This window comes from Eleutherodactylus coqui, chromosome 11, assembly GCF_035609145.1.
Source record: "Eleutherodactylus coqui strain aEleCoq1 chromosome 11, aEleCoq1.hap1, whole genome shotgun sequence".
Taxonomy (NCBI): Eukaryota; Metazoa; Chordata; class Amphibia; order Anura; family Eleutherodactylidae; genus Eleutherodactylus; species Eleutherodactylus coqui.
The window spans coordinates 79,640,399-79,655,108 of NC_089847.1; the positions used below are offsets into that span (position 1 = coordinate 79,640,399).

General features: G+C 43.4%; 1 protein-coding gene across 4 annotated transcripts in view; it reads left to right on the top strand.

Annotated features, from left to right (window-relative positions):
• Positions 1-14,710, top strand: part of RTN3 (reticulon 3) — a 39,483-nt gene that overhangs the window by 2,684 nt on the left and 22,089 nt on the right. For 2 of the 4 annotated variants that reach the window (XM_066582759.1, XM_066582760.1), the window contains exon 3: positions 12,630-13,909. The exons of the other annotated variants lie outside the window; for them this stretch is intronic. In XM_066582759.1, coding sequence (XP_066438856.1) covers positions 12,630-13,606 — 977 coding nt within the window. In that variant the 3' untranslated portion in view covers positions 13,607-13,909. Of the gene's footprint in view, positions 1-12,629; positions 13,910-14,710 lie in introns of those variants that run through there. 4 annotated transcript variants of the gene reach the window in all.

Consider the following 14,710-nt stretch of genomic DNA (forward strand, 5'->3'; position numbering starts at 1 on the left):
CTTGTATAGGAGACCGTGCGTGCCGCAATCTAAAGTCAGATTTTCTGTCCTGGGGGGGATAAATAAATTAGAGAAAAAAAAATGCAGCACCATGTTCCCAGACACATCACCTAACAGCTCCATAACGTGGTTTATGGTGCTTTAGGCAAGTGATAGGCTTCCTTTTTAAACTTGCTACAAACCTGATTCCATTATAAGTCAATAAGGTGAGTCTGGATTTTTGGGGATCCATTTGATCATGATCTGTAATTGCTCTGATGTGAAGGACAGCCTCCGTAGGGTGAGCTTAGCCTTATAATCATTCTGATATAAAACCCATAGAAGCTGCCACCACGCCTTACCTTGGCAGATAAACTGGTATCTATGTAGTGCATGGGGGTAACCTCCTATTTTATGGGTTGCTGTGTAGGGGATAGAAGTCCAATGTAAACTGCATTGGAAGGAATACTGAAGTGGCGTCCTGTCATGTGATGCCTCTTAGCCAATCACTGCAAAATCTGGATGGCTTCTATATCATGCTATTGGTTTTTATGTATCGCAGAGACGGTTTGACAAATTCTTTTTTGTGGAATTCTCTGTGATGGTGAAGATTTTTGAGTTTCAGATATCTCCCATACAATACATTACATATATTCCTTGCACTGCCTGGTGGACCCATACATTTAGTACATGTATTTCTAGGGAACATCTAATGATAGGTCCAGAGATTAGAGGTCACCTATTCATTCCCAAAATATGAGGTGGATTCTGTACATGGGTGACTTACCTTTTCAGGCTGCCTGCACACAGCAGAGCCAGATTCTACATGCAGGTTCCAGCTGTGACCACAGCCGGCAACCCCGTGTATCTGCTATTGCTGTACTGCGGATGACGGCGGCCGCTCGCCATCGGTCATGCGCAGTACAGAATTTTTTTTTTCTCTGTGCCGTTGACAGATGATGCAGGTACCCGTGGCTTATTTGCAATGTTGGTTGTAGATGGGCTGTGAGCCAGACTGCTTGCGTTGAAGTCAATGAAAGCCCATACGTGAAGTCTGCAGCAAAACAGAACATGCTGCGTTTTGTTTTTTTTTTTCCCCCTCGCAATTCGCCTCCACGTGTGTAAAGGAATAAGCATGCTTTGAAAGGTTTTCGTGGCGGATCCTTCGTACAGACTCCTGCCGTGGATTCAGCAGCAAAAATCCAGTCATGCAGATTTGTCGTGGTGACATAACCTTCCTTTTAAAGGGGTTTTCCACATTTAGAAAAAACGGCAGCACGCTTATCCATGGCTGTGCCTAATATTGCAGTGCAATAATAGGCCTAAACTGCAGTACTTGAAATGGCCCAAAATCAGTGGTATTTTTGGGGAGGAAATAAAGACCTCTTTCTTATCCGAGCCAACACCTTTAGGGGTGCAGTCACATAACCACCACTTATATTGGTGCCTAAACAGCTAGAGCCTATTTTTTTCTGAGATGTTTTTGGTAAATAAAACCTAGAGGTGCTGCAGCAGCACAACATATAATTCAGTGAATAGCTGTGCTGTCTTGAAAATTTGTATTACTTGTTACATAATTCTGTGTAACCATGTACTGGTCAGTTTGTTACGTTTTGTGCTTATGTCATCTAGATTTCCATTTTTCTCAATTTGTCCAAAAGATGGGGCTAGCCATTTGCAGATGTAAACATTAAGGGCCATATGTCACTATGTTAGTCGTATACTAACCAATATTTCTTTGGAACATAGAACTTTGGAATATTGGTTTGGGATTAACCAGATAAAGAAACACAAAAAAAGGAAAAACCTATTAAAATAATAACATTTATATTCCAGCATATTCCTATTCCCCCCCCCCCCCCCACTTAATCTCCTCCTACCTTCATGCTTTTGTTTTCTTATATTGCTGTTTGAACTGTAGTCTGAGGAAATCTGTGTCCCAGCAGCTCTCCTTCTAGTCACAGTCCCGTGTCTGGCTGCAGCAGGACACCCAATTCATCTCTCTATCCTAAAAAATACAAGAACCTATGCTCACCTGCTCGGGACCCCTGTAGCTCTTGTGCCGTATCTCTTGTTCTTTCTACTGACGGTTTATATCGTGCAGTCTGTGTTGTCCTATATGCAGGCTGACCACTGCAGCCAATCGCTGTACACCGCTGAGCTTGTGATTGGCTGCTGTAGTAAACCTGTGTACATCATGTCACCAGCTGCAGGATGTAGATGGAGCTTGAGAGACAAACGAGAGATATGGGGCTGTAAAGATCTGGGGCAGGGGAATATAGACTTAGCATTTTCTAGATATGCGTTTCTTCCTCTAAAAGGGCTATCTCTGGGAAACCTCTTAGTACTGACATATTGGTCAGTCATTGGCAATATAAGTAATCGAATCTTCACTCTTATAGTTGGTTGCTGTGTTGTGCGTTTTTCTATATGTAGCTGTACTGTGAAAATATCAGGAGTTTACAATTGTCTGACTTAGCGTGAAAACCATTTTGAACATCCAATGCTTGAAGTGACAAGTGTGTATGTATTAATGACCTTGGGACACGCCTACAATAATCTTTACAAAGGTTAAAGAAGCACTCTGGGGGGAAGCAAATGATCGTTAGTAATGCAAATGGGGTGGTAGTGCTGGTAATTCTCTTACCAGGCGCTTTCTAGCTGAACCATGTGTTCCGTGGTACCGCATGACTCGCACTCTGATTCTCCGTCCTCCGATTAACACACAAGATGATGCAGGATTCAATCTGTGTTCATATAAGCCTCTCATTGAGAGACTGACGCTGCGGCATTCGTGGAGTCGGAGTCCAGGTCATGTGATGCTGCACAACACTGGAATGGGGCTTATAATTCAGGAGAGAATCAATTAAAAAAAATATCAGTACTTCTATTTACCCAATTTACACTACAAACAGACCAAATAATACAACATTTTTTCCTGGAGGGTTTCTTTAATTGCATACATGGGTATATATTGAGAGGGGTCACTTATTTTCAAGCTGTTAGGAAAACAAATTCAGTTGTGATATATAATGGGCAAATATCTTCAATTCTCTTATAATGGAAGCATCGCAGGCCGCTAACTAAACAGTCTTGTGTATTCATAGTGTTTATCTGCCACTAGAGTGGATGGGTTGAAATCTGCAGCAGAAGCAGCGTTGTGTTGCCAGAAACCACCTACAGATTATTTTAACAATATGTCTTATGTATTTGTGAATCCACCAGCGTGTGAGTAGATGCTGTATCCTGTGCCCAGCTGTTGTTGGACACAGTATGCTCCGCTTAGGGTATAGCTGAACATATGGCACTCGTAGACACGGTCTTCTGCTAGTACTAAGTAATTGAGTCAGGTTTCACTGTATGATATTACAGATGGCTAGAAGTTAATCCACAGACCATATGAAAGCGTTCTAATAACAGGATCCTATACTTTGTGTCCAGTTGTGTAAAGAACAATTCACTAATACTGATATACGTGGAATAACTCCACTAGTAGCGGGAAGAATGGGAGATGAACACTAAAAGTAGGAGGATGGGAAATGGAGACAACCAAAAAGGTACACAGAGGGATGGAGAGCCCACAGTTTACAGACCATTTCTGGCTGCACTGCTGCTAGAGCTGTATTAACATGAACGAGTTTTGTGTGTTGCGAGATGCACAACTCCCATGGAAATACACCCCATTGTTTCTATTGGGGCTATTTACATATGTGGTTGTTTTGGTTTTTTTTCCATTTCATATTGGAAAAATCAGTTTTTCAAGTGCAGTATTGGTCTGTGTAAATTACAGCCTGATATACGTGTGTTAATTTAGTGACACCCAGCTTGTTAGCCAAATGGGACCACAGCACCTTGTATATTAAAACTCAAGGGCGCCACTCAGGGCATTTAAGTTGAATGAGTAGGGACACGTTGTTTTTGAAAGGATTTTCCATTAAAAAGTGTTTTTTTTTTTTTGTTTTTCAACTGGTCAAATGTATAGTCCTGCCTATGTAAATTGATAGGGCTGCTCGGGCGAAGTGCTCCATTTCTCATTGCAAGCTCGAAAGAGGTAGGTCTGATACTGCTCCCTGCACATCATGCGGAGTGTTAAAACTTTTTTTTAACGCTCCTCCTGCTCACTGCAGACTAAACCCCTCTCACCCATCCTGTCTCTTATCAGAGGGTGCAGTTTGAACCCCTCCCTCTGCTCCATGTTCTACCATTATTATTTGCCTGTTTAGTAGGTTCATTGGGTGGTTCTTGCAGGGCAGTAGTGCATGTGTTGTATGTATCTTGACTGTACAGTCATGCTTCAGGCAGAGAATGGAGGAAGTTAAGCCAGAGGGGAGAAAGTTCTTTGGTCACTTTGTGGTTATCGTTCAGCACTGTGGCACAGGATCGTTCCCAGTGATGCCTAATGAAGTTACAGCAGTAAGATGGTCATGTGGCCGGTGGGGAGGCAGCAGAACAGTGCAGATATGTACCAGAGGTTCCCTCTACATGTATAGTGGACTACACTCGTAAAAACACCTGAGAATTTACTTATAGGTATGAGTAAAGCCCATCCGATGTCTGCAAACTATATATCTGCCATGCATGCATGCTGTGGAATTGTGAATAAAGGTTATAATACAAAGGTGTCCATTCTGAATACACAAAATACCCAGGGCACACTAACACAAAGGTCCTTTCACATTTTTCCCCACTGGCCTGTTTTTGTTAAAGGGGTTGTCCCGCGAAAGCAAGTGGGGTTCAGCACTTCTGTATGGCCATATTAATGCACTTTGTAATGTACATCGTGCATTAATTATGAGCCATACAGAAGTTATTCACTTACCTGTTCCGTTGCTAGCGTCCCCGTCGCCATGGTGCCGTCTAATTTCAGCATCCAATCGCCCGATTAGACGCGCTTACGCAGTCCGGTCTTCTCCCTAGTGAATGGGGCGGCTCGTGCCGGAGAGCTGGTCCTCGTAGCTCCGCCCCGTCACGTGTGCCGATTCCAGCCAATCAGGAGGCTGGAACCGGCAATGGACCGCGCACAGCCCACGGTGCACCATGGGAGAAGACCCGCGGTGCATCGTGGGTGAAGATCCCGGCGGCCATCTTAGTAAGGTAAGGAAGAAGTCGCCGCAGCGCGGGGATTCGGGTAAGTACTAAACTGTTTTGTTTTTTTTAACACATGCATTGGGTTTGTCTCACGCCGAACGGGGGGCCTATTGAGAAAAAAAAAAAAAAACGTTTCGGCGCGGGACAACCCCTTTAATACTGGTGGAATTTTTCAAAAGCTTCCACGGTCTTTTCTTTTAGTCGTAGTTTCTCCACGCTATGGACTCCTCCCATAGCAGCGTTAAGGTGCTGTGACTCCATTGCCATTGATTGGGCACTTTCTACTTCCTGCTCTAATCCTGACTACCAAAGAAGGCAGCCTGTTCACTGCCATGAAATTTGTTGCAACCCATGACAGCTGCTTGGCATTACATCAGTCGATTTCTTACAGGCTACACACACACGGGTGAGCTCTATATTGGGCCGAGTTTCTTGGCCTGACATCACGCTTGCCAACATGCGTTTTTCATGTTGATGCGAAGTGGTGTTCAAAAACGGCTCACATCACTCCTGTGAAACTGCAATCGTCAGGCACATGTTTCACGCACGTCGAAGGATCGCAAATGCTTCCTTTGGATTTCATTGGGAAACATCACATCGCACTTGCATGCTAATGCGATGCAATGTCTTAAGATCCCATTGAAAACAATGGGTACACCTCAATGCCACAACTTTCTTTTCCTCATATGAATAAGTACTTTCAAAGAATTGGTCTTATCGCACGAGTTTTGTGTGCATTGCACAAAACCTGTGCGAGGATGTTGCTCATGTGAATAAGCCCCAAATTGTTAAAAACAAAAAACTGATGTGACAGCTGCCCAAGACATTTAGCCAGCCCTTCAAGTAAGCAGATGGAAGGAGATATGATGTCTCTAATGGTGTGTTTACATGCCACAGATTTCCATGTACCAATACTGTGGATCTGTATGCATATTAGCCCTGTTCAATGCGTGGTTTGCTAATCAAATGAATGGGGCGAGGGCTCTAGATCATTTCCAGCATGTGAATAGGGTCTAGGGGGGAGTTGTTCCTGTAGACAGTAATACATTGCAGGGCTCTTTGTACAATGGCAAATATGGATTCTGAGTTGGTTTATAAGATCAGTAGTGAATTTTGTGTCTTGGAAGGCTTGGACAAGTCACTGCTTTCAGGCAATTTTCACGCTTTATTTAAAGGGGTTGTCCCGAGGCAGCAAGTGGGTCTATACACTTCTGTATGGCCATATTAATGCACTTTGTAATGTACGTTGTGCATTAATTATGAGCCATACAGAAGTTATAAAAAGTTTTATACTTACCTGCTCCGTTGCTGGCGTCCTCGTCTCCATGGTGCCGACTAATTTTCGCCCTCCGATGGCCAAATTAGCCGCGCTTGCGCAGTCCGGGTCTTCTCCTCTTCTCTATGGGGCTCCGTGTAGCTCCGCCCCGTCACGTGCCGATTCCAGCCAATCAGGAGGCTGGAATCGGCAATGGACCGCACAGAAGCCCTGCGGTCCATGGAGACAGAGGATCCCGGCGGCCATCTTCAGCAGGTGAGTATGAAGACGCCGGACCGCCGGGATTCAGGTAAGCGCTGTGGGGGTTGTTTTTTTAACCCCTGCATCGGGGTTGTCTCGCGCCGAACTGGGGGGGGGGGGTTTAAAAAAAAAAAAAAAAACCGTTTCGGCGCGGGACAACCCCTTTAATTGTTGGGGATCCCAGTTTTATTACTGCATTGTCGCCATTAATCAACTTACGAAGAGGCCTATGAAATGGCGCAATAAACTTCATGCACCTTTTTTATAATTAACCTTAGTGGCAGTAATGCATAATATTGCGCATTGTGATTATCGTGATACTTGGAGTAACAAAATCATAAAATACTATTTTTCTTTTTCTCCTCTGTTTTATACCTTTTAGGTCTTGTGAGTTTGCTCTTGTTTTGGATGTTGTGACTATATGGACTCTTTGCTATGCTGTCTTTCTGTTTGCAAAGTTGTGGCATCTCTAATCTTGAACATGTGGGCTGCTCCTTCCTTCACTTCCCCTGTTTCATGGCATGGATGTGCTTGTATAACAAAGCATGCTTTTGTTTCTCTTAATCATTCTCCAGAGCTAACGAGCCATAATCCCAATGTGACTATATGGCATGCATAGCAGTTACAATAATAGTTTGTAGTGTTAGTGGATTATAATTACACCAAAGCAAATTATTTGATGCAAACTTTCCAGTACTTTTTGAACTGTGGCTCTTAAAGAGGTATTCCGGCGATTCAAGGTGAAAGATCTATACTGTAGAATGTGATGACATGTAATTGCAATAGAACTTGTTTTACAAAGTAGCAGAGATATTGCTTTCTGGCAGTTTTGCTGAGATGGGGCCAATATCTATAAAAATCAAAAAATCTGCCACCTTGTGTATTCCTCTCTGGTTCCTTAGTTCTACTTTTATTTTTGGATATATTTGCTCCTGGTGTGCAGAATTCTATGGTTAACTAGAGGATACGGACTACAAATGGTCTTCTGTAATCATGTTTTATCCAAAGCTTCTCTGAGGCTCTTCTGTACACAGACAAGGGCTGTAGAAGCGTACCAATTCCAGCGTCCCAATATATTAAGCCTGACATTACTAGTTTACTGCAGTAAACATGCTGTTATTACACATTTGCCATTTATGAAAGTTGGCATTTGAGTGTGGAAAAATGCTCATTAGAGCTGGAGATCTGGCTTACCAACTACACTACCTTCTTACTGTTGACCGGGTACATACCATGTAAGGCCTCCCGCACACAGGTGTTTGCAGAAACGCAGCGTTTACTGCAGATTCGGCCTGGGTTCAGCAGCGCTGGCATGTCTTATGCCACTGTTTGGGCTGAAAAAAAAAAAAAAAGTTGATTTTGACGCTTGTGTGAGCAGCCCCATTGAAATGAATGGGAGCCTTGTACAGCGTTTAGCGCTGCTTTTTCAAGTCTGCGTGTGTAAGGGAGGCCTTAGTATACTATAACAAGAGGTATCTTCTACATCTAGAGAAAAGAAAGTTTCTACATATAAATATGTTCACACGTAGCAGAAATGCAAAATCCGCAGCATCTCCGCAAAAGAAACTGAGTCATTCTGTACGATCACTGTGGGATTTGACTCAGAATCAGCCACTTATCTGCAGTGGATTTTAGCAGCCACAGTGCTCCCTCTCGCCTTGCAATGCTTTGCGCCGTTGGTACTTCTCCTTCACCTGGCGGGCTCTAGTGAGTTCAGTGCCACTGCGCAGGTGATGCCACTTGCACATCACCTGACCAGTGGCGCTCACTAGAGTCCACCAGCTGAAGGTGTGCACTGACAGTGCAAAGAATTGCAGGGTGAGGAGGAATGATGTAGATCCATTTTTTTTTTTTCCTTTTGGGTGTGCGTGTTACATAAACTAGCAATACCGAATTTGTCTGTGTTTTAATATAACTACATTGGAATGAATTATTATGCTATCTGATACATTGAGACAGATTTTTCCTCTACTAGATCAGGCTTGCAGATTCTCATTCCTAGTATAGAAGCAGTAAATGGTCATCTGTTGTCTTAAACAGATGTAACCGAGAAATAACTAAGGCTGTCTGTCCAGCGGTGATGATCCACGTGCGATAAATGGCACGCGGAAAAGCTTTCCAAAGCGTTCCTATGGAAAGTGTGGTGCCAGTGTCCACCAGCGGAGAATCCTAGCGCTTCTCCGCTCGTGGGATTTAAATTGCCGCGATTCTTCGCGGTGAGCCTGACAGCACTACCCCCTCCTCCCCCGTGGCGGAATATCGCGGCGATAATCTTCCTCAGCCATGGACAGGGGGTCTAATATATCTAAAGTTGGATGTAGACATAGGATGGCTGTTGGCCAAACCTGTATGTTATTTCTAGCAAAAGTAAATGCCTCTGTTGCTCTGTCCTAGGGATTCCTTCTTGGGTTGAGATCAGACTTCGGATTAGTTTTATGGCCAATATTTGATGTGACAATATTTAATTTATCCATCAATGCCTGTAAATATATAGTACTGTTGTGCAGCATTCACATCTATGAGATAGTGAGATACTGTTGTGCAGCATTCACATCGGATAGATGGATATCTAATTTTTTTTGTTAGTAAAAATATTGACTTGACAGAAACCTAGTGCACCTCATTATGGTCTTTGTCCATCGTATTTGTCCTATGACAAAGCAGAATTAAGTTAACACAATTGCTAACACAGCCCTAGGCTATGTTAGAAAGTTAATGGCAGAAAGAGCACTTGGTCCATCCAGTCTGCATCCGTTTTCTTTATTATTCTCTTAAGATAGATAATGCACTTATTCCAGGTATGCTTTAAATCATTCTTTCACATGACAAATTTTGCCACAGATTCTGCATAAAATCTGTAGCAAAATCTGTCGGTGTATTAATTCAAATCCGTGCCCTAGTCTTCGCTTCGCAGACCTCAAATCAGCTTTGTTGAAAGAAAAGGAGTGCATGTCACTTCTTGGCTTGGAATCCTGATTTGGAGATTTGCATCCTAATTTGCCCCATTGAACTAGGATTAATGTGTGGACCAGTACTGCTACAAATGGTAATCCACAACAGATGAGTGGTTCCACCATCCACTAATGGCTTAGATGCCACATTCAACATTGACCGTAGCACAGTGGTTAAATAGATGCCATTGCAGCCAGCTCAAATTGCAGATGTCAGCTGCTGAATACAGCTGACAGCCATAAAGTATGAAGTGCACTCAGCCACCGAACCACTACTTACTGGCCCTGTGACCATCGTGTTGGGAAGGGGACGGAGGGGTATTCCTGTCTTCGGAAAATGCTTGGCACATTTTATGTTTTTATCCTCTATAAATAATGTACTTTCAAGATCTCTTCCTTATCGGTTTTCAAGATGTCTGCATGTTGGAATTCAATGTAAATATTCGATTATGTTCAAGACTGAGTCCTCGCACTACAGTAGTGTGCCACATGGCAAAACCACACGTTCTACTGCAACTTGCACTAGTTAAAGGGGTTGTCTCGCGAAAGCAAGTGGGGTTAAGCACTTCTGTATGGCCATATTAATGCACTTTGTAATATACATCGTGCATTAAATATGAGCCATACAGAAGTTATTCACTTACCTTCCCTGCGCTGGCGTCCCCGTCTCCATGGCTCCGTCTAACTTCAGCGTCTAATCGCCCGATTAGACGCGCTTGCGCAGAAGGGTCTTCTGCCTTCGGCTCGGTTCGGCAGCAGCGGAGTTCTGGCTCCGCCCCTTGTACGCATCATCACGTAGCTCCGCCCCTGTCACGTGTGCCGATTCCAGCTAACCAGGAGGCTGGAATCGGCACACGTGACGGGGCGGAGCCACGCGATGACAAGTAGAAGGGGGCGGAGCCAGAACGCCGCTGCTGCCGGACCGAGCCGAAGGGAAAAGACCCTTCTGCGCAAGCGCGTCTAATCGGGAGATTAGACGCTGAAATTAGACGGAGCCATGGAGACGGGGACGCCAGCAACGGAGCAGGTAAGTGAATAACTTCTGTATGGCTCATATTTAATGCACGATGTATATTACAAAGTGCATTAATATGGCCATACAGAAGTGCATAACCCCACTTGCTTTCGCGAGACAACCCCTTTAAGTTTTTTTTTATTTTTTTTTCGTTTTTTTTTTTCCATCAAATGGCATAGTCAAGAATTTCTTCATTCTTCCCTGTTCCTTCTCCTGGATGCCTAACAGTGGCCTCTATCACTCATAAGCAAGAATGCCATTGAGCGACACTAAGGGCTAATGCCCACAGCCAGATGCCTGCCACGTTTTACGTGGCAGAAAGCCGCTGCGTTACCCCGGAGCTATTAGGTTCAATAGAACCTAATAGCTCAATGACCATGCTGTGGAATTCTGCAGCGTGAAACAAAACCGCAGCATGTTCTACTTGCCGCGGGAAAATGTGCGGCCAACTTCCACTGTAGTTAATGGAAGCCGGATGTAACTCTATACTTCCGCTGTAGCACACTGCCAGTCACGTCATTCCACACTGCCGGCGCGTCGCGCTGTACTTCGCATGCGCGCTGGCTCAAGGGATGGGAACAGCGTGGCGGATCCAGGAGGTGAGTATGAGAGTTTTGGGGGGATGCTGTGACGGACTTTGCTGCAATATTCTGCTAGCAGATTCCGCCATGGCTGTGGGCATGAAGCCTAAGTAGTCCGCCAATTCCAATTTTATATTTAATGCACTTCTTAGCAGTGTCGCTCAATGGTATTCAGCAGCTGCTTTCAGTGCTCACATCAGGGGAACGACTGGGAAGGTAAGTATAAAACTTGTATCCCTGGACTCCATGGGTTACCTACTTTCCAGAAGCTTGGCATATAGAGCTAAAAGTAGGTCACAGACTCCCTTTAAACTTGAACGTCATGAGCTTTTTTTTTTTTTAATGCCTCCATTAGGGCTTATTTAAACGAACGAGAAACTTGCGTGAGTTTTGTGTAATGCTTTATTTGCAATTTTGGTTGTTCCCACGGGAGGAATCTCCCATCGTTTCCTATGGGGCCTGGGAAACACAATTTTTCGCACGCGTGAAGATCACAATTTCACAGAAGCAATGCGTTTTTGTTCTTAAATCAAAAATGCATCGTTGTGAAAATTGCATGTTGGCAAGTGCAATATCAGGCTGAGTTTCTTGGCCCAATATCACGCTTGCCCATGTGAATGTAGCCTTAAACAGATGCAGTTACAGCCTATGGATGCCACTGTTGGACATTTATCACCCATAAGCTATAATGGCATCTGTTAAACATGTACATCATGGAATATACACTTTAATTGATGCCTGTAATGGATGTCATACAGTGGTATCAATATTAGAAAGGAAAGGGGATGAAAAAAAAAATATATTACACAATATGTCTTCTGGTTGAACTCCGTGATAAACGAACATCTACCATCCAGGGGGAGGCCACTTTCTGCCTCTGTGTGACTTATGCACCCCTATAGACTTTAGAGGATTTTTTCCTACATTAAAGAGCTAGACATTTTTGGGACCTTTTTCTGACTCTAGATTTATGCTCTGTAATAGTTTATAACTGCTTTCTGCATTACATTTACGTAAGCTAAAATAAACGAAAACCTTAAAAACAATGTGAGGCGGTGGATAGTATATGCATTGTTTTGTATTAACTGGATCTGAGATGGTTATTCAGAACTGATCCTTCTGTGATAAATTATGTATTTTCTGTAAGACTACAGCTTAACCTGCCAATAAAGTATCCTTATATAAGAATAAGAAACTCTGCTATATTCCATAAGTGTTTATGTACTTGTATAGTGATGGTAATTCACTAATGATCTGGAGATGTTCTGTATTACCCACTCAGATATGTACTGGTATTTAAACTCCCAAAATTATGCAACAGGGGGATGCTAAGGACCATCTAAATATGGCATTGTAGATCACGCCCTCTTGTACCCTTCTGACCACTCTTTGTTATTGCTATCATTGAGTTAGTTGTAAAAGTCTTTGCCCTGTCATTAAGCCACCGTATTTATTAGTCGGACACTTTACAGACTTTTCTCTGACGCCCTTTTCTCCAGAACATCATCCTAAACACCCCAGTCCAGAATCTCCTGGATCTCCTTTTGAAATGATTGCCAACAGCTCAGGCTTTGACTTAAAGGACTGTGAAGACAAAGCTATTAACCATGGACTTTCACAAATTTCTGCCCAATCTCCTGGGACCGATGAACCACTCTTAGCTGAGTATGAAGACCAAAGGTTTTATGTTAGTAAGGAGGATCCATTTATGAGCAAGTTTTCCATGCAGAATGTCATAACACATAGACCAGAAGACTTTGAGCCTGGACATTTGTCTACTTTGGAAGCACCTATTAAATTGATTGACCATCAAATTGGGTTTTTGCAAGAAGGCACAGAAGAAATTTTTAAGCCATCAATAAACGATTCAAAGGCTGATCTTCGATGGCCAGATGCAGAGGAAGACTTGGATAGCTCTGGAGAGTCTGATGACACAGTTATAGATGCTGGGTGGAGAGTCAAGGCTTCGGTCGCAGATCCAAAAGACCATGCAGAGGATGGCTGGGTTGAGCTCAGTGATACCCGCCAAGAGAATGAACCTAGGAGCGAAGCAATCAAGTCTGATAATGCTATCAATTCCAACACATTACCTTTAACCAGTAGTGCTTCTGAGAAGCTAAGCAGCACAATTTCAAAGACCCCTGACTCTCCACATAATGAAGGTTTTGTTGACCTGGTAGAGACTTGTGTCAACGACACTCATACAGGAACTACATATTATTCAGAGTCTGAATCCTTAGAAGATAAAGTGCAGGAGAGTCTTACAATTGAAGCACTTAAAGCATTGGCTGCTGGGGTGCAAGACTGGAATTCAGAAAGTCGTGAATCTTCTCCTGAGATCCTGTCTCCCCAATGTACCCATCTTCTGGAATTAAAAGAGCGACTCAATCAAGCAGAACTACACCTCGAATCTGCTGTTGCTATTACAACTTTAAAAGGTAAAGAAGAATTGTTATCCAATGCACCGTTGGCATGATCCTCACATTTTTGACTTACACCATTCATGCCCAATCATCTGTTGTTGGCATGCACTACTGGCATGAGCCATGAACCACTGGCATGCTCTAGATGTCTTAATACCCATTGCAGATCTGCATCAGTGATGCCCAGCGGCACATCTTTGACTCACCGCATGTGCAACTTGCTCTTGGCAAAGCAACCTGCCCTCTCTGTACACATTGCTGCAATGCACGGCTATCTGACTTTTTAACCTGCTTTTACCTTTATGTAAGTTTGAATTGGCATGTATGTATCCTCCCTATAAAGTCTTCCTTATCTATTGTGCATTTAATTGTATGTGTGTGCGTATATATAAATATATATATTACATACATCTCATTCTCTAGCTTTCAGTAAAAGAAAATGGCATCTAGAACCCATTTATTCTTAATTACGTTAGGTTTATAGCTGGCTTAGGTTTTATTGAGCGGTTCATGAAATTCTTGCCACACCAGTTATACTGAAAAAAATATTTAGTTTTATAAATGTAAGCTGTCAGCTTCCCCCCCCCCCCCCCCCCCTCCAATTTCTGTGTTCAAGGAATAGTGATATAAATTTGTTTTAAAGGGGTTGTGTTTATATACCCATTATTTTTCTCCCCCTCCCCAAATGACCCAGAACAGAGGGGACTCAACAAGAGTAGCTCCCGTTGTGGTGGGCATTCTGCTGTCCCAGTATAACAAGACGGACGTTGTTGGGAATGGCTGCCTTGTAGTCCTACCATTTCCCTGACTCGGCAACTGAAGGGTTAATGTGCAGGTTACAGCTGAGGGGCGTAACTTAAAAGGAGAACCGTAGCATTGCCTCCTGTGTAAATACGGTTTATTAGGGGGGGGGGGGGGGGAGGGGTTGGCTCCTCCTGCAGCCAATCACAGAAATGTGAGGAAAGAAAATGGCTGATCTCCTGGGACCCTTTTTTTTTTTTTTGGCTCGGTGTTGCTATAAACTCTAACTAAAGCTCATCTTTTGTGAAGGGAATTTTCTGACAAAGGGTGGGGTAAGCATGACGGGAGTTATTTTTCATTACCTACGGCAAATATGTTTTTGGGTGTATTGGGACCTTTTTAAGACAGTTTGCCCA